At 45.6% G+C, this 20,850-nt stretch overlaps 1 protein-coding gene across 1 annotated transcript in view; it reads right to left on the reverse strand.

Moving 5' to 3' along the window:
• PDE9A (phosphodiesterase 9A) overlaps positions 1-20,850 on the reverse strand; it is an 83,061-nt gene that overhangs the window by 54,226 nt on the left and 7,985 nt on the right. Inside the window, exons 2-4 of the mRNA XM_077456172.1 lie at positions 8,684-8,754; positions 4,339-4,382; positions 1,916-1,970 (exon numbers count right to left, since the gene is read on the reverse strand). Coding sequence (XP_077312298.1) covers positions 1,916-1,970; positions 4,339-4,382; positions 8,684-8,754 — 170 coding nt within the window. The remainder of the gene's footprint in view (positions 1-1,915; positions 1,971-4,338; positions 4,383-8,683; positions 8,755-20,850) is intronic.

Here is a 20,850-nt window from a genome sequence, read left to right on the forward strand (position 1 = left end):
ACTAATTTTAGTTGTCTAAAATCGAATGGGTGTAATTAAATTTTAATGCCTTCGTTAACAATTTTCTACAATTTGCAAACTCATTATATACTGCTGGAGGGAGAAAATCGAATATGTTATTTATTATTACATTGCGGTATGAACATGCACTGCAGACCAGTGTTCATTTTGAAGTCAAATTTCAGTTTAGTTTTAGTCTCAGTCTTTTGACTAAAATGCCATTTTAGTTTTAGTCCCATTTTAGTCTTTTGACTAAAATGTCATTTTAGTTTTAGTCGTATTTTAGTTGACTAAAATAATATTAATTTCGTCGACTAAAATGTTTTAGTCATTTTAGTCTACAGAATTAACACTGTTGCATATATCATTGTATGACTGCGCAGTTACCACTTAACTTATTAAGGACCGCCTCCTGCACATAAACGTCGGCAGAATGGCACAGCTGGGCACAATCACGTACCGGTACGTGGCTCTTTAAGTGCCCGGTCCTGAGCTCCGTGAACCTGGCCGTGGGACCAGCGGACCCGATCGCCGCTGGTGTCCCGCGATCGGGGTCACAGAGCTGAAGAACGAGGAGAGGTCTGTGTAAACAAACCTCTCCCCGTGCTTCCTACTGTGGCTGTCACCGATCGTCTGTTCCCTGTTATAGGGAAAGACGATCAGTGATGTCACATGCCAGGCCACGCCCCCCTACAATAAAAAAGAAACACATAACGTCACACATAACCCCTACACTGCCCCCTAGTGGTTAACTCCTTCACTGCCAGTGCCATTTACACAGGAATCAGTGCGTTTAAATAGCAGTGATTGCTGTATAAATGACAATGGTCCCAAAAATGTGTCAAAAATGTCCGATGTGTCCGCCATAATGTCGCAGTCACAATAAAAATCGCTGATCGCCGCCATTACTAGTAAAAAAATATATATTAATAAAAATGCTATAAAACTATCCCCTATTTTGTAAACACTATAACTTTTGCGCAAACCAATCAATAATCGCTAATTGCAATTTTTTTTTACCAAAAATATGTAGAAGAATATGTAGCGGCCTAAACTGAGGAAAAAATTTTTTTTTTATATATTTTTTGGGTATATGTATTATAGCAAAAAGTAAAAAATATTGAATTTTTTTCAAAATTGTCGCTCTATTTTTGTTTATAGTGCAAAAAATAAAAACCGCAGGGGTGATCAAATACCACCAAAAGAAAGCTCTATTTGTGGGGAAAAAGGACGCCAATTTTGTTTGGGAGCCACGTCGCACGACCGCTCAATTGTCAGTTAAAGCGTCGCAGTACCAAATCGCAAAAAGGGGCTTGGTCCTTTGGCTGCAAACTCGTCCGGGGCTTAAGTGGTTAAAGGAGCACAGTGCTGAATAGCAAAAAAATGGCCTGGTCATGAAGGGGGTAAAACCTCCTGGAGCTAATGTTTTGTTAATGTGAAAATATATTTAAAGCGGTTGTATACCGCTGGCCTTTTTTTTTTTTCCCCCTGCAAAGTAAAGTCACAATGTGCTAGTATGCATCGCATAACCATGATTGTAGAGAGGGTTAGAAAATATAAGCAGACATTTAATTGGCTGTCAAAAACAGAGCCAGGGGCGGATTGACAACTCATGGGGCCCCGGGCAATAGGAGATTATGGGGCCCCTCGGGCAATAGGAGAAGATTATGGGGGCCCCGGGCAACAGGAGAAGATTATGGGGCCCCCGGGCAATAGGAGATTATGGGGCCCCCAGGCAATAGGAGATTATGGGGCCCCCAGGCAATAGATTATGGGGCCACACAGTATACACACACAGACACAATATACACACACAGTATATACACACAGAATACACATACACACACTGAAAACCTGTGGCATGGGGCCCTTGGGCAGTGCCAACATGAATTTTCCTGTCTCTGTTGGTCTCTACCTTGAAAATTCCTCAGAAACCTGAGTCAGAATGTTCTGGAAAACGTCTTCTTTGTCTGGAAGAAAAAAAAAATATATATATATATATATAAAGGTGGTATAAATCTTAAATTATGTAAAAATAAAACATTGCTTATTATTTTTGTAAATATCGTCTGCTAATGAAGCTTTAGAATGATTTTCACATGTCCTCTGGAGACTGCTTAGTCCATTGTAAACATACATCAGCAGACAAAAGTGACATTTTACAAACACGATCACATGACTCATTGATCGTTACTCATCCCTTATCAAACAGATCAGTGTAAAGTTTCAATCAGAGAGAGACGGCCACAAGGCAGGCTGCTATTATAAAAACGTATAAACCAAAACTGACCAAAAACCATTAGGCCCAGCTCACATCTAGTGATCTGGAATCACGGGCTGAACCTTCGCCATCCTGGACGCATTTAGAAATCTCACTGCAGTTGGGGGGAAAACACGAAAATAGGAGCCAATTGTGGCAAAACCGCACCACATTTGATGTGCCATTAAAAAGTAACTGGTGGGTGGCATTGCTGGGCATCACTGATTTTATTAGTTCTATAGTGGTGCCAGTCAGTGCCCATTTGTGGGCACTGATTGGCATTTGTTGGGCATAAGTTGGCACATGTGGATGGCCAAGGGAATGTACCTGGCCATCCACATGTTAGGGGCTTCCCTGGTGGTGCTGGCGGCTTCCCTGGTGGTCCAGTGTGGGCATCCAAGGGGGGGCTGTGCTGATAAACAATCAGCGCAGACACCCCCTGTCAGGAGAGCCAGCGATCGGCTCTCCTCTACTCGTGTCTGTCAGACGCGAGTGAGGAAAAGCCAATCAATGGCTCTTCCTGTTTACATAGTGATCAGATTTGATTGGACACGGCTGATCACATGGTAAAGAGCCTCCGTTGGCTCCAGCTGTTATCCTGCTGGATGTCATATGACACCCAGTCAGGATAACTGAACCACCGCCCGGCCGTCATTCTGCTATAGGCCGGGTGGGAAGTGGTTAAAGTATTCCTTTACAGCATATCAAAACCCAAGAAAAATATCTATTATATTGCAGCTTACAAATCCTAAGATATGGCGGCTGCATTTTTTTTGTTTTTTTTTAGGCCTTTTTTCCTTTATTTTGCCTTGATGATCATGCTGGTAACATACTTCCTGTCTCAGGGTGACAACATGTTTATGGAAAAAACATGCAAACTCCAGAAAGGTAGTGTTGTGGTTGGGATTCGAACCAGCAGCCCTTTTGCTGCTAGGCAAAAATTGCTAACCACTACACCACTGTGCTGCCATTGTGTATACCACCACACCACTGTGTATACCACCACACCACTGTGCTGCCACTGTGTATACCACCACACCATTGTGTATACCACCACACCACTGTGTATACCACCACCCCATTGTGTATACCACCACACCACTGTGTATACCACCACACCACTGTGTATATCACCACACCATTGTGTATACCACCACACCACTGTGTATACCACTACACTACTGTGTATACCACCACACCACCATGCTTCCACTGTGTATAACCCCACACTGCTGGGTATACCACTACACCACTGTGTATACCACCACACCACTGTGTATACCACTACACCACTGTGCTGCCTCTGTGTATACCACCACACCCCTGTGTATACCACTACACCACTGTGCTGCCACTGTGTATACCACCACGCCACTGTGTATACCACTACACCACTGTGCTGCCACTGTGTATACCACCACACCACTGTGTATACACAGTGGTAAATGAGAGTCCACTCCCACCTTCCTCCTCCATGCCCGCTAACCAGCTAAACACAATGGGGGCAGAATATTACATTTAGATTAATGGAGGCTTTACCTCCCTCTTATTCTAAGACATGGGCTGGAGGGGGTGTGACACAGCCTATGACCGGCAAAAATCTGCCCACACCGTGTTATTGCCAAAAAATAACAAAGATTCGATTCCAAATATATATTTGTATGACAATTTAAAACAGTTTGCTGTTATTAATTATTTGTTTTTACTCTGTATTCCAAAGGCTTTTTTTTTTTTTTGGAACATGTGATCAGCAGCAGAGGACTAGAAGCTGTGCCTGCCACCGTTTCCCTGCAGATAGGCTGGGAGAGAGCTGGGTCATGTGACCGCTGTATATTGATTAGGAAAAAGGGACTTAGATTTTTTTTTGGTTTTATTATAATAATTACAGTGACATTAATCATCTATATACAGAAAGAGAAGGGTCAATGTAAATTACACTGTGTGTCAGACTTCAGTACATTTTTTTTTCTACTTGCAGCGCTGGGTTCCATGCACCAAAAACCAACATGCTGATATTATTGGTGCTGTTCCCTCCATTCAGTTTAGGAACACCTATATATAATATATATAAACATTACCTGATCTCTGAAACGCAGCTTGAGGGACGATTCCATAAGGGGAGCTGAAGAGGGTAAACGATTAGACATGAGACTAAGGTTCAGTTAGCAACAAATCAATAACTTTACAATATATACAACATTTTATTCATTTGGATTATGATAGATGAAGTTTTAAAAAGCATTCTTGCTCTGTGACTCCCCCACCCGAGCGAGCATCAACAAACACAAATTTGTAATAGTGATTTATTCACCAACTATAGTGGAACTTTAGTTAAAAAAAACAAAATGTCCAGAAAAAGCAAAAATAAAAAAGTCCCGTGCAGTAATTCCTTATTACAACTGAATGTCGGCGGTCTTCCAAGTTATATGACAGTCAAAGTAACCCAACCCACTTCCTGTGAGCCCAGGCTGTCATGGACCCGCCCCCCTGGCAGTCTGGGCTCACTGTACTACTCACTGTACTACTCACACATCAATTCATGAACGCTACTTAACCACCTCAATACCGGGCACTTCCCCCCCCCCCCCCTTCCCGAACAGGACAATTTTCAGCTTTCAGCGCTGTCGCACTTTGAATGACAATTGCGCGGTCATACAACGATGTACCCAAACTACATTTTTATCACAAATAGAGCTTACTTTTGGTGGTATTTGATCACCTCTGGGGTTTTTATCTTTTTCGTAAGAGCGAGACTACGCATGCTCAGAAACGAAAGGACACATACAAAACCGTTAAACACATGATTCTCGTACGGCAGAATTCAACTTCAGAAGTGACATCACTTCTGAAGTTGAATTCTGTCATAGGAGAATTTTTCTATGTTGAGTAACCTCTTCACTTTCGATATGAGACTAGCATGCAACAAAAATCGGATGAAAATTCGTCTGATAATCTGATCGTGTGCACCAGGCTTATTGCCGCGTACACACGAGTGGATTTTCTGTCGGAAAAATTTTGGATGGTTTTTCCCGACGGAATTCCGCTCAAGCTTGGCTTGCATGCACGCGGTCACACAAAAGTTCTCTGAGCTTTTAACCGTCGAGAACGGGGTGACGTACAACACTACGACGAGCCGAGAAAATGAAGTTTAATGCTTCCGAGCATGCGTCGAATTGTTTCCGAGCATGCGTAGGAATTTTGCGCGTCGGAATTTGTACAGACAATCGGAACGTTTTCTGACTGAAAAATAGAGAACCTGCTCTCAATCTTTTGCTGGTGGGAATTCCGCCAGCAAAAGTCTGATGGAGCATACACACGGTCGGAATTTCCAACCAAAAGCTCACATCCGACTTTTGCTGAAGGAATTTCCGATCGTGTGTACGGGGCACAAATCTTTTGCTGGCAGGAATTCCTCCAGAAAAAGTCAGATGGAGCATACACACGGTCGGAATTTCCGACCAAAAACTCACATCGGACTTTTTCTGGGGGAATTTCCGATCATGTTTATGGGGCATTACCCTCTTACACATAGCTAAAAAGATCAATGTGTCAATTGGAACTTATCTGAGAGGCAGAAATTTCTCATTGCTCAAGGAACCCCCTAGCAACCTCCATAGTCACCAAGAAAACAGTTGGTAAGACACTACGCCGTGAAGGACTGAAATCGTGCAAGATCCCCCTGCTCAAGAAAGCACATGTCTGAAGTTTGTTAATGAACATCTGAATGATTCAGAGAAAAAGTGGGTGAAAGTGTTGTGGTCAGATAAGACCAAAACCGAGTTCTTTGGCATCAACTCAACTCATCTTGTTTGGAGGAGGAGGAATGCTGCCTAGTATGAGTCGAAGAACACTATCCCCACCATCAAACATGGAGGTGGAAATCATTATGATTTGGGGGTGTTTTTCTGCTAAGGGGACAGGACATCTTCACTGCATCAAAGGGACAATGTACTGTCAAATCTTGAGTGAAAAACTCCTTCCCTCAGCCAGGGCTACCCCAGTCCAGAATCAGGAACAGGCAGCTATGGTCTCACGAGTGAACCCGGAAACACGTGACATCAACATGTTAAGTACCCTTCCCCAGACTCCTCAGCGGGGGCCAGGCGCACCCACTGATTGGCTCCGGGGAAACTGATACCTAAAGCGTCCAACCAGGCCTGGTTCTGGGCCTGTCATGTGCACCTAACTGTACACATGACCAGGCAGAACTCTAACACAGTCCAGCCAAACTGATGTCAAAGTTAAGCCTACATAATCAACCCTCAGAACCCCTTTACTGTTCTGAGGCAAAAACAAAATGACAGACACCTTGTTCAAAGTGTCACCGCTACACCTGTATCAGTCAAAGTAGCTCCCGGGAGTCTCAGACCCATCAGACCTTCTGCTGATGGCATACGCGGTCCCATGCTGGGTGGCATTCACGGAGCTCAGAACATTTTCGCATCAAAAGTTTCTTTCCTTCGCGTTCCACACAAAGCAACCTGCTTCTTCCTCTCCCGCAACACACTCACGCGGTGCCTCGTGCAGGGAAGGGAAACAGGCCAGACTCCTCCCACTAGTTCCTTCGGCTGCGCAACTCGCGGGCCTTTTCCAGGCTCCTCCTACGCTTACACGCCAACAGTGGAAGTCCACCATTACACAAGATGGCCTAGTAAAAAAAACACAACCCTCTGTCCTATATTCACCACATGTACAGTTCTTTCGAGGGGTAACGGTAAATCCCGGACTGCGAGCCCCCCCATGTAGCACTAACCCCCGAAGGAGCTGCTGGTTTGATTGGGCTTACCGTTACCTTCTTCTCCTCGATTTGTGTCTAGGGGTTTCCCGTGGTAGAGGGCCCAGTAACTTTAGAGAGTGACGACAGATCCGCGTAAAGGGATTTTTATTGCAAAAAAACGTAGACAACGAACAGTCTCTTAAAATAGGATCAGAGGGTTAGGAAGGAAGTTCAGGTACTCTTAGTGTCAAAGTCAATAATGAAGGACTTATTTACTTTGACTAAATCCAGAGAATAGCCATTCACAACTGGATGTTCACTCAAGTTGGATAGTCCCTCTCTCACAAGGCCTAGAAGCCAACAAGATGCTTTACTCAGGAACAAGTCTCTGCCACAGACGTTGTTGTAGAACATACAGGAACAAGTCTCTGCCACAGACATTGTTGTAGAACATACAGGAATACGTCTCTGCCACAGACGGTGTTGTAGAACTTCAGGAAACTAAAACTTGTGGAACACTCATGTGATACCTGGATCTTTCAGCCAGCTTGGCGATACCCACGAGACAGGATTCACCTAGGTACTTTAGCCCCACCAGGCTCTTGCTAAGAAGCCAACCCGTACACGGCCTTCTTCTGAAGAGTCCAGCCCTGGATATCTACGAAGTTACTGAGCCTCTCCAACTACCAGAGATGGCACCGGACCACCTCGGAATCCTTCTTTAGTTTCCTTGCCTTGGGCTAGCCAGCCCAGAGACAATAAGTCGGGTGGATCCGCACCCCAGGCCATAGCCTTCCTGGGGGCTGGTCAGGAGGACCAGGACCATGGAGTCAGAACATACTTCTGGACCGGAAACCCCGAACCACGTGACATCCGCATCTTAAGTACCCTATCCCAGAAAGCACAGCAGTGACACTCCCACTGGGCGGGCTCCGAGAGAGAGTAAACTTAAAGCACCCAACTAAACTGTGGTTCCATGCCCGCCAGAAGAGACAGTGCCCCTTGTGGCCAGACTGAACATCCTATAGTCCAGTCAGACTGATGCTGAGGTCCAAATTTAGAACAATTGTACCCAAACCAAACTGCAGTTCAGGTGTAACCTTAACTTTCAAAAAAACACAGCACGTGCTCTTCAGGAGCCGGCGCTACACATAATATAGAGCTGTCCCTACGTTTTTTCCAATGGTTGAATTTAAAAATATATTCAGTTAGCCAAATTTAAAGCATGGCATAGAAGTTTACTTTCTTATTGTGATCCTAAGAAACTGATGTGTGCGCCATTCAGGCTAATCCCCAGTCCATTGCTGTAAATAACGGTTGGGGAAGGAGCTCCTCCAGAAAACAATATGTAGTGAAGTTGATGAAGCAGATCCACTAGTGCTGGTGTATTGCAACCTCAGCCTGGGCTCAAACCAGGCCACGCCCCCAATGCATTTTACTCCGACCCTCAGAGCTTAATTATGAGGATCAATGCCCCATGATTAAGCTCAGAGAGGTGGCGCGAAACGCGCAGGACGTGGCCAGATTGGAGCCCAGGCTGAGGTTGCCGTACACCATCACTAGTGGGTCTGCTTTGATATTTGGCTACAGGGACATCCACTTCACTACATATTCACTTTCTGATTACTATCTATGGCTTACCTGATACAAACACTGCTAGAAACTTTTTAAGGCATAGCATTATATGGCACATCTACATTTTTTACCATGGAAGTCCAACAGTAGCACAAAGAAGACGTTTCATCACGTTCGAACTGCTCTGCTGACGGAAAATGACCTGCGAAATGTCAAGTGGTATAATTATACACAGATATAAGATCAGGAAGGGCAAGGCCCAAAAACAAAATGGGAGAACAGGGACTAAGTGGTAAACAAAATAGCCTTGCAAAATCGTAAAGTGTATTTAAATGCAAAAACAATCATGTACATTGCATCCGGAAAGTATTCACAGTGCTTCACTTTTTCCACATTTTGTTCTGTTACAGCCTTATTCCAAAATGGATTAAATTCATTATTTTCCTCTAAATTCTACAAACAAAATCCCATAATGACAGCGTGAAAGAAGTTTGTTTGAAATCTTTGCAAATGTATTACAAATGAAAAAAGGAACAAAATCCCATGTACATAAGTATTTACAGCCTTTGCTCAATACTTTGGTGAAGCTCCTTTGGCACCAATTACAGCCTCAAGTCTTTTTGAGTGTGATGCTACAAGCAGAGGCGTAGCTTGAAGCTTGTGGCCCCCGATGCAAAAGTTGACCTGGGACCCCCCCCACTACCACCCACCACTTTCACCACATGTGCAGATACACCCACCACACGCCAAGATACTCAAAGTGGCTTAAGAGTTTAGAGTTCCCAGATAGTGATGGCCGAACAGTTCGCCCGGCGGTCGTTTCGCGGCGAATTTCGGCTGTTCGCGGTCCGCCAGTTCGGCGGACTATTGGCTTCGTTCGCCCGGCGGACACTTCCGTGTTTTTACTGTGTAAAGGAACTTTGACCTGATGACACATCCATCATGGGGTACAGGACAGCCAATTGAGACATTACAGCACAAGGTCACTTGGACATTCCCCCTAACCTATAAATACACCCGATCCGGCGGCCATTTTACATTCTTTCTTCTGTCACTATAGGAAAAGGTTGCTGTGTGGAGTAGGGACAGATAAATCGCTAGCTATTTGGTACACTAAAGTTCTTTTCAGGACTGGTATAGGTGTTAGGTGTATATAGGTTTGCTGTGCTACTGACTGTTGCAGCAGCCTGAGTGTCTTTTGTCAGTTTAGAGAAAGGGACAGAGCGCTGTGTCTGCTGCTATTTTAGGGACAGCCAGATTAGTCATCATCATCATCATCATCATTAGCTGTTACTATCAGGTCCACAAAAGAGCTATTCCAGTAACCAGTAATTGTTCCAGTCTCCTCTTTTTTTCCAGTTTGTATAGGGACAGGAAGGAAGCAGTGTGTCAGGCAGTGAGGGTCAGTTTAAAGAGTTGCTGTTACTATTAGTTCCACAAAGGTTCTTTTCAGGACTGGTATCAGTGGTACGGTAATAGGCTTGTACACGTATAATATTCTTTCTTCCAAATATAGAAAGAATATTATACTTGACTGCTGCCCTTCTGCTGCAGTCTGCTAATCATTCACAACTCACTTGTTCCAAAAAGCTCTTTATCAGGACTGGTAACTTGGTCTGTGTAGGGTGCTACAGTACATAGGGTTGAGTGAGGTACAGTCTGCTGTTCTGTAAGGACCGCTATCGGTCCACAATAGATAGGGTTGAGGTGCACCACTGCTGACCGCTGCCCTATACAGCAGCAGTCCTTCAGCAGTATAGGGACTGACGTACAGTCTGCTAATCATTCACACACAACCTACTTGGTCCACAAAGGTCCTTATAAGGACTGGTAACTTGGTGAAGGGTGCTACAGTACATAGGGTTGAGTGCGGTACAGTCTGCTGTTCTGTAAGGACCGCTATCGGTCCACAATAGATAGGGTTGAGGTGCACCACTGCTGACCGCTTCCCTATACTGCAGCAGTCCTTCATTGGTATAGGGACTGACGTACAGTCTGCTAATCACTAACACACAACCTGCTTGGTCCACAAAAGTTCTTATAAGGACTGGTAACTTGGTCTAGGGTGCTACAGTACATAGGGTTGAGTGAGGTACAGTCTGCTATTCTATAAGGACTGTTATCGGTCCACAATACATAGGGTTGAGGTGCACTACTGCTGACCGCTGCCCTATACTGCAGCAGTCCTTCATTGGTATAGGGACTGACGTAAAGTCTTCTAATCAGTCACACACAACCTGCTTGGTCCACAAAAGTTCTTATAAGGACTGGTAACTTGGTCTAGGGTGCTACAGTACATAGGGTTGAGTGAGGTACAGTCTGCTATTCTATAAGGACTGTTATCGGTCCACAATACATAGGGTTGAGGTGCACTACTGCTGACCGCTGCCCTATACTGCAGCAGTCCTTCATTGGTATAGGGACTGACGTAAAGTCTTCTAATCAGTCACACACAACCTGCTTGGTCCACAAAAGTTCTTATAAGGACTGGTAACTTGGTCTAGGGTGCTACAGTACATAGGGTTGAGTGAGGTACAGTCTGCTATTCTATAAGGACTGTTATCGGTCCACAATACATAGGGTTGAGGTGCACTACTGCTGACCGCTGCCCTATACTGCAGCAGTCCTTCATTGGTATAGAGACTGACGTAAAGTCTTCTAATCAGTCACACACAACCTGCTTGGTCCACAAAAGTTCTTATAAGGACTGGTAACTTGGTCTAGGGTGCTACAGTACATAGGGTTGAGTGAGGTACAGTCTGCTATTCTATAAGGACTGTTATCGGTCCACAATACATAGGGTTGAGGTGCACTACTGCTGACCGCTGCCCTATACTGCAGCAGTCCTTCATTGGTATAGGGACTGACGTAAAGTCTTCTAATCAGTCACACACAACCTGCTTGGTCCACAAAAGTTCTTATAAGGACTGGTAACTTGGTCTAGGGTGCTACAGTACATAGGGTTGAGTGAGGTACAGTCTGCTATTCTATAAGGACTGTTATCGGTCCACAATACATAGGGTTGAGGTGCACTACTGCTGACTGCTGCCCTATACTGCAGCAGTCCTTCATTGGCATAGGGACTGACGTAAATTCTTCTAATCAGTCACACACAACCTGCTTGGTCCACAAAAGTTCTTATAAGGACTGGTAACTTGGTCTAGGGTGCTACAGTACATAGGGTTGAGTGAGGTACAGTCTGCTATTCTATAAGGACTGTTATCGGTCCACAATACATAGGGTTGAGGTGCACTACTGCTGACTGCTGCCCTATACTGCAGCAGTCCTTCATCGGTATAGGGACTGATGTAAAGTCTGCTAATCACTCACACACAACCTACTTGGTCCACAAAAGTCCTTGTAAGGGCTGGTAAGGTATATAGGGTGCTACAGTACATAGGGTTGAGTGAGGTACAGTCTGCTGTTCTGTAAGGACCGCTATCGGTCCACAATAGATAGGGTTGAGGTGCACCACTGCTGACCGCTGCCCTATACTGCAGCAGTCCTTCAGCAGTATAGGGACTGACGTACAGTCTGCTAATCAGTCACACACAACCTACTTGGTCCACAAAGGTCCTTATAAGGACTGGTAACTTGGTGAAGGGTGCTACAGTACATAGGGTTGAGTGAGGTACAGTCTGCTGTTCTGTAAGGACCGCTATCGGTCCACAATAGATAGGGTTGATTTCTAAAAATGAATGAGGCATGGATCTCGGAAGGAATTCAACACATGTGACCAGTAGACCATGTATATGTCTATAAACTATTTTTTTAATCAAGCACACAGACCTTCTTTCTTCATTTGGCTCACTTCCTTGTCCCAAAAAAGCACACCGTACTATATGCCCCTACCCTCCTCTTTGAAGAGGTTGAGCGGTGTCATATTTCTACTGGGGCTGCTTATGAGGGGATCACACCATCCCTGTGCTGTGCTGACTTCCTCCTGGGGGTTCTTATTATGAGGGGATCACACCATCCCTGTGCTGTGCTGACTTACTCCTGGGGGTTCTTATTATGAGGGGATCACACCATCCCTGTGCTGTGCTGAGTTTCTCCTGGGCCTGTTTATTATGAGGGGATCACACCACCCCTGTGCTGTGCTGACTTCCTCCTGGGGGTTCTTATTATGAGGGGATCACACCATCCCTGTGCTGTGCTGACTTCCTCCTGGGGGTTCTTATTATGAGGGGATCACACCATCCCTGTGCTGTGCTGAGTTTCTCCTGGGCCTGCTTATTATGAGGGGATCACACCATCCCTGTGCTGTGCTGACTTCCTCCTGGGGGTTCTTATTATGAGGGGATCACACCATCCCTGTGCTGTGCTGAGTTTCTCCTGGGCCTGCTTATTATGAGGGGATCACACCATCCCTGTGCTGTGCTGACTTCCTCCTGGGGGTTCTTATTATGAGGGGATCACACCATCCCTGTGCTGTGCTGACTTCCTCCTGGGGGTTCTTATTATGAGGGGATCACACCATCCCTGTGCTGTGCTGACTTACTCCTGGGGGTTCTTATTATGAGGGGATCACACCATCCCTGTGCTGTGCTGACTTCCTCCTGGGGGTTCTTATTATGAGGGGATCACACCATCCCTGTGCTGTGCTGAGTTTCTCCTGGGCCTGCTTATTATGAGGGGATCACACCATCCCTGTGCTGTGCTGACTTCCTCCTGGGGGTTCTTATTATGAGGGGATCACACCATCCCTGTGCTGTGCTGAGTTTCTCCTGGGCCTGCTTATTATGAGGGGATCACACCATCCCTGTGCTGTGCTGACTTACTCCTGGGGGTTCTTATTATGAGGGGATCACACCATCCCTGTGCTGTGCTGAGTTTCTCCTGGGCCTGCTTATTATGAGGGGATCACACCATCCCTGTGCTGTGCTGACTTACTCCTGGGGGTTCTTATTATGAGGGGATCACACCATCCCTGTGCTGTGCTGACTTCCTCCTGGGGGTTCTTATTATGAGGGGATCACACCATCCCTGTGCTGTGCTGACTTACTCCTGGGGGTTCTTATTATGAGGGGATCACACCATCCCTGTGCTGTGCTGAGTTTCTCCTGGGCCTGCTTATTATGAGGGGATCACACCATCCCTGTGCTGTGCTGACTTCCTCCTGGGGGTTCTTATTATGAGGGGATCACACCATCCCTGTGCTGTGCTGACTTACTCCTGGGGCTGCTTACGGTGCTGCTGTCAGTGCTGTATATCACGGTGCTGGTGTGAGTGCTTAATGTCACGCTGCTGCTGTCAGTGCTGTATATCACGGTGCTGATGTCAGTGCTTAATGTCACGCTTCTGATGTCAGTGCTCTCTATCACGCTGCTGCTGTCAGTGCTGTATATCACGGTGCTGATGTCAGTGCTTAATGTCACGCTTCTGATGTCAGTGCTCTCTATCACGGTGCTGCTGTCAGTGCTGTATATCACGGTGCTGATGTCAGTGCTTAATGTCACGCTTCTGATGTCAGTGCTCTCTATCACGGTGCTGCTGTCAGTGCTGTATATCACGGTGCTGATGTTAGTGCTTAATGTCACGCTTCTGATGTCAGTGCTGTTTATCACGGTGCTGATGTCAGTGCTTAATGTCACGCTTCTGATGTCAGTGCTCTCTATCACGGTGCTGCTGTCAGTGCTGTATATCACGGTGCTGATGTCAGTGCTTAATGTCACGCTTCTGATGTCAGTGCTCTCTATCACGGTGCTGCTGTCAGTGCTGTATATCACGGTGCTGATGTCAGTGCTTAATGTCACGCTTCTGATGTCAGTGCTCTCTATCACGCTGCTGCTGTCAGTGCTGTATATCACGGTGCTGATGTCAGTGCTTAATGTCACGCTTCTGATGTCAGTGCTCTCTATCACGGTGCTGCTGTCAGTGCTGTATATCACGGTGCTGATGTCAGTGCTTAATGTCACGCTTCTGATGTCAGTGCTCTCTATCACGGTGTTGCTGTCAATGCTGTATGTCACGGTGCTGGTGTTAATGCTTTATGTCACGCTGCTGATGTCAGTGCTCTCTATCACGGTGCTGTTGTCAGATGACTCTATCACGGTGCAGGTGTCATTGCTGTATGTAACGCTGCTGGTGATCATCTCCTGCACCCTCTTCTTTGCCTACCCTGGTCCCTGACCTTCCCTCTCCTCCATTGCCTTTATGCGCTCCACAGTCCTGAATTGTCACAACAATTTCCCATATAAAAAAAGAATGCTTGTAGTTATCGATCCCAAATTCACCTCATACATGTATTATGTCATTGGCCATGTGGTGGGACTATGTTTGCCCAGCTAATAATTATTTTGTGGCTGCAAATTTGACCTAAAGGTTTGCGAAGTTCGCCTCCCATTGAAGTCAATGGGGCCCGCCGCAAACTTTCTGTTTCGCGAACTATCGGCCGCGTTCGCGGTCCGCGTTCGTGAAACGTCCCGTCGGAAGTTCGTCCATCACTATTCCCAGAGTTCCTCCTTATATTAGAGGACAGGGATCACCCCGGAAGAATCAGAGGACAGGGATCTTTTTTTTTTTTCTGACCACAATGTGCGACCACGTAAGCGCAACCCCCAATGATCCCATGGGATTTCCATTCGGGATGTGGGGTCTGGTGCTCCACCATAGGGACCCGTGGGTTGTTCTCACGGTCCCCTCTGGTATTGTCTCAATCCGATGTATCGGAATGCTGCCCCTCTGTTCACCTCCGCAGATCGGGGAGGAACTTTTGAGGTGTTCCTCCTATATCCGGTGCACGTCTGTTTGTTACGGTGGCCAGACGTTCTGTTTTGGTACACGAACGTACACACGTCCACTATGCGAGGACGCTGCACGTTCGGGTGTAGCGTCGTGACCGACCGAACGCATTGTAGGAGACGTTGGTCGGGTAAGTGAACGTCACTTCCGTCTAGTGCGGAGTGGCGTCACTACCGGGACGGATGTATATAAAAGGACACACGTGGCTGGTGTCCATGAATGGCGGCCATCTTACACAACAAACAATATGATAGGGGTGAATGGGCTGAATAGTCTGCCTTTTTGATTCCCCCTCTTACCTTCCTTCTTTACCCAGTGGGAACTTGGTCCGTTTTCATTGCACCTTGAGGTAATTGGTCTACATAACCTTATATATCCTTCTCTTATTTTTACTGGATATATTTCTTTCATCTCTCTTAACTATTATGGTGGGTTTCTTAAAGCACTATTAATAGTTTAGTCTTAGCATACACTGCACAATTTCTCTTACTGGCTCTCTCCTTTTTTCTTTGTTGTTTAAATAATTGACGTTTCACCTAAAATAGTGGGTCCTTTATATCCTCTCTCACTTTCAAGGATATTTTTTTTTTTTTTTAATGTCTTTGGATATCTATATAAAATCCTAAAAATCCCCACTTTTATGTTTTTTCTTTTATCTATACAGCTTAGGGGATACTAAACAGTATCCATCATCGATCCTACCTCTGTTTACTTACGTCTCAAGAATATTTATTAAAGCGGGAGTCCACCGGGACTCCGCGTTTTTTTTTTTTTTTTTTAAAAGCCAGCAGCTACAAATACTGCAGCTGCTGACTTTTAAATAGTGACACTTACCTGTCCAGCGCGCCCGCGATGTCGGCACCCGAAGCCGATCGCTCGCTCGGCTGCCGGGTCCCGCCGCCATCTTGGGTATGGGAATCAGGAAATGGAGCCTTTCGGCTTCATTTCCCGGTTCCCTACTGCGCATGCGCGAGCCGCGCGGCGCAATCCGGACGGTCCCCGCTGCCTCTGGGAGCTGTGTGTTTCCCAGCAGGCAGCGGGGCACTTGCTGAAGGGGGCGGGGCATTGCGGAACGGGGGCGTAACCTACGCTCGTTCCGCAGACAGCTAGCCCGGAAGTGGGTGCAGTTACCTGGATTATCCAGGTAACTGCACCCCCCTCCCCCCTGAAAGGTGCCGATTGTGGCGCCGGAGGGGGGGAGGGATCAGATGAGCGGAGGTCCATTTTAGGGTGGACCTCCGCTTTAAACACTGAAGATTTGAAACCTTATGAGCCCAATACACCTTTAAAGTGATTTCACTAAGCTCAAAATCTATACTTATATTTTTTTGCTCAACAATTACCCTTTTTTTTTTCCCCTTGTGGAGAAATGGTTGTGTAATCAATCGTACCAACTTCCCCAGTCTCCTTCGGAAATGGTGGTCTCTCTATATGGGACACACTCTATGAAGGAATGTAAGTATTGATGGCTTGACACTATATGATACGAAATAGGAATGTTATATCCGCCCCCACATTGTGGTTCCAGAAAAATCCCCCCCTTTTCTCCCCCCACACCCCCTCCCTCCCCTTTCCTTTTTTTTATTTATTTTTTATTTTTTTTTCATTTTCCCCCTTTTTTTGAAACACCTCAGTACTCTGATGGGTGATATAATGAATTATGTTATATATATTTGGATATATGTATTTTAATGTATGCTTATATATGTGTTGTTTAGTACTTTATATACATATATGTTTTTTTCCTTTTTTATTTATTTATATTCTCTCCTTATAATTTAGAACATTGTTATCAGCTCCTGAAGAAGCGTCATCGCAGACGCGAAACATGTAGAGCACCAAAAATATATGTAATTGCTGACTGTATGGTTGATATCCTTAATTCTATATTTATATAGATACATATTTTGTTTTTTCCTTTTTGGAAATTTGAAATGGATCTTACTGTTTTTGATAGGATGTCAATTAGGTCTTAAATGTGTAGTTACAAGGAGGAAACATTTCCTTTTTGTGTGTAAAAAGGAAATTGAACTCTTTATTTTCTGTTTTTATTTTTTGTTTTAAAATAAATAGAAATAATTCCTTTTGAATATACTGGTTGTGTCTACAACTTTCTTTATGCCTAAAAAGTCCAACTGAACCCACATTTTTTCTTTTGAGGTCTTTTATGTGAAGGTTCTTTTATTTTCATTTTTTATTTTTCTCCCTTACTCCCCCTTTTCCTTGTCAATATTTACATTCACAAAGTGATAACTAGGACGTGGCATTTTATTTATCAGTGTATCCACAGACACCACCCTGTGATAGATACACATTTGTTCTATTTTAAATATCAGAGGACAGGGATCACCGCTGGAGAATCAGAGGACAGGGATAACCCCTGAAGAATCAGAGAACCATGAGCATCGCTGGAGAATCAGAGGACAGGGATCACCCCAGGAGAATCATAGGACAGGGGTCACCCCTGGAGAATCAGAGGACCATGAGCATTGCTGGAGAATCAGAGGACAGGGATCACCACTGGAGAATCAGAGGACAGGAATCACCACTGGAAAATCAGAGGACATGGATCACCACTGGAGAATCAGAGGACATGGATCACTGCTGGAGAATCCGAGGACATGGATCACTGCTGGAGAATCAGAGGACAATGATCACTGCTGGAGAATCAGAGGACAGGGACCCCTGGCAGGTCACTTGGCAGAGCTCCTTTCCCATCCCAGCACTGTATACAGCTCCTCCCTCCACAATACACAGGGCTGAAATCACATTCCTTTACACACAGTCTATCAGCCTTCACAGGGTGTATCTGGCTTTTATGTTGCCATTCTGACCTGTGAAATTCTCTGGTCGAAACGGCAGTGTAGTTGCAGTAGGCAGATACACCCTGTGCAGATCATGGCTGACTGGCTGTGTTGTAAAGGAATGTGATTTCAGCCCTGCGGAGGAGGAACAGTATAGAGTGCTGTAATGGGAAAGAAGCTCAGCAGCGGGACTTAGCATTCAGGGTGGAGGGGGTGGTCAGGGGGGCTTTGGGGGGGGGCGCAACTTAGATCTGGGGGGACAATGTGAAATCTGGAGCCTGCAGCCCCTTCGGGAAGTGTTAAGGGATTTGTTTTAGCAATTTCTGAAGGTTTCTCTGTCAGTGTTAGCAGGTGTTGGGGGAAGGTCCCCCCCCGAGGGTGTGTCTTTTCCCCAGTTGTCAGGGAAGTGGGGTAAGTAGACATCCCCGGGTGGGGGGGTACAGAGATTCCCAGTTAGTGACTAGAAGACACTGAGCAGTGTCATACCTCACCAGTGACATCGGTCCCATCGTGGCTACAGGACGGCACTCTCCTCCTCTTAACTCTGTTACCATTCCATGTTGCCAGCACACAGCACAGACACTTCCCCATCCTAGGCTGTTCTCACCTCCTGCTCCTCTCCATTCAAGAAATGGCTCACAGCTTCTCCCCAGCCAATGGGAACAGAGTGGTGTGGACTGTGGAAGGCAAAGTGAAAGCCCAGTACTGGAATGTGGCTGTGGGGCCCTAGGGCATATCGGAGCTGGGCTTTGTGGAGGATATGATAATATGACAGGGAAGCTGCAGGGGCCCCCTGGAGCTAGGGGTGGTGTTGCGATTGTGACCCCTGCAACCCCTTATGCTACGCCCATGACTACAAGCTTGGCACACCTATTTTTGGGCAGTTTCTCCCATTCTTCTTTTTCTCAAGCTCCATCAGGTTGGATGGGGAGCGTCGGTGTACAGCAATTTTCAGATCTCTTCAGAGATGTTCAATCGGGTTCAAGTCTGGGCTCTGGCTGGGCCACTAAAGGACATTCACAGAGTTGTCCCGTAGCCACTCCTTTGTTATGTTGGCTGTGTGCTTATGGTCGTTGTCCTGTTTGAAGATGAACCTTCACCCCAGTCTGAGATCCAGAGCGCTCTGGAGCTGGTTTTCACTGTATGGGTGGTATTAGCCAGTTGATGAGCGGTGTATGGTTTCCTCCAGACACGACGCTTACCATTCAGGCAAGAACTCAATCTTTGTTTCATCAGACCAGAGAATTTTGTTTCTCATGGTCTGAGAGTCCTTCAGGTGCCTTTTGGCAAACTTCAGATGGGCTGTCATGTGCCTTTTACTGAGAAGTGGCTTCCATCTGGCCACTCTACCATACAGTCCTGATTGGTGGAGTGCTGCAGAGATGGTTGTTCTTCTGGAAAGTTCTCCTCTCTCCACAGAGAAACGCTGAAGTTCTGTCAGAGTGAACATCGGGGTTCTTGGTCACCTCCCTGACTAAGGCCCTTCTCCCCCGATCACTCAGTTTAACCAGGCGGCCCGCTCTAGAAGGAGTCCTGGTGGTTCCAAACTTCTTCCATCTATAGATGATGGAGGCCACTGTGCTCATTGGGACCTACAATGCTGCAGAAATTGTTCTGTACCTTTCCACAGATCTGTGCCCCCATACAATCCTGTCTCTGAGGTCTAGAGACAATTCCTTGGACTTCATGGCTTGGTTTGTGCTCTGACATACACTAACTGGGGACCTTATATAGACAGGTGTGTGCCTTTCCAAATCATGTCCAATCAATTAAGTTTACCACAGATGGACTCCAATCAAGTTGTAGAACATCTCAAGGATGAACAGTGGAAACAGGAGGCACCTGAGCTTAATTCTGAGTGTCATGGCAAAGGAAGTGAATACTTATGTACATGGGATTTTTTATTTTTAATACATTTGTGAAAAGATTTTTAACAAACATCTTTCATGTTGTCATTATGGTGGATTGTTTGTAGAATTGTGAGGAAAATAATGAATTTAATCCATTTTTGGAATAAGGCTGTAACATAACAAAATGTGTAAAAAGTGAAGTAAGTGTATCTACGGAAAGAGACATGTTGGTCACCCTGGGCTGTTCTGATTTGGACCACAAAAAAGTATTTCTCTATTTCTAAACATATTAGTATTAGTACTGTACATGAGTAGTTCAAAGAAGATAACTTGGAAGGAAAATATGGTTTGTGCATACAGTTCAATGCACAGTAAGTGACAAGGTCACTGCATTTCCATCAAGGTCAATAGGTATTTTCTATACTTGCTGAAAATGTCCTTAGTCTGAAAAATGAAAATGAATGCAGTCACCACATCTAAGGACTGGTAAGCTGCAATATAACACATATTTTTATTTTTGGATTTAGATATGTAAGCCAGCCATTCTCAACTAAGGTTCCTTCAGAGGTGGCTAGGGGTTCCTTGAGCCACGGCTGATTGACCTTCCATGTGATGGTGCCACCATAGCTCCAAGTCTAACGACATTTGGCAAAGCCAGTGGCATGACCAGGGCCGTCTTTAATATTGATTGGACCCTGGGCAAAAAATTTCTTGGGCCCCCCCCCCCCATGCAACTGCTCTGAGACATACAATAAATAGCAGCTAGACTTAAAATCAGTTTACTGTATCAGATCAGGCAGCCATTGCGATTGGTTGCCAGTGGTTACAGCATATCATTACTGCTTAATGACTGGTTGCTTGAGGTTACAGCACACATTACAGCTCACTGATTAGTTGCTA

Source organism: Lithobates pipiens, unplaced genomic scaffold (assembly GCF_037356315.1).
Source record: "Lithobates pipiens isolate NorthernLeopardFrog02 unplaced genomic scaffold, aLitPip1_a1.2 Scaffold_27, whole genome shotgun sequence".
In the NCBI taxonomy this organism is placed as follows: domain Eukaryota; kingdom Metazoa; phylum Chordata; class Amphibia; order Anura; family Ranidae; genus Lithobates; species Lithobates pipiens.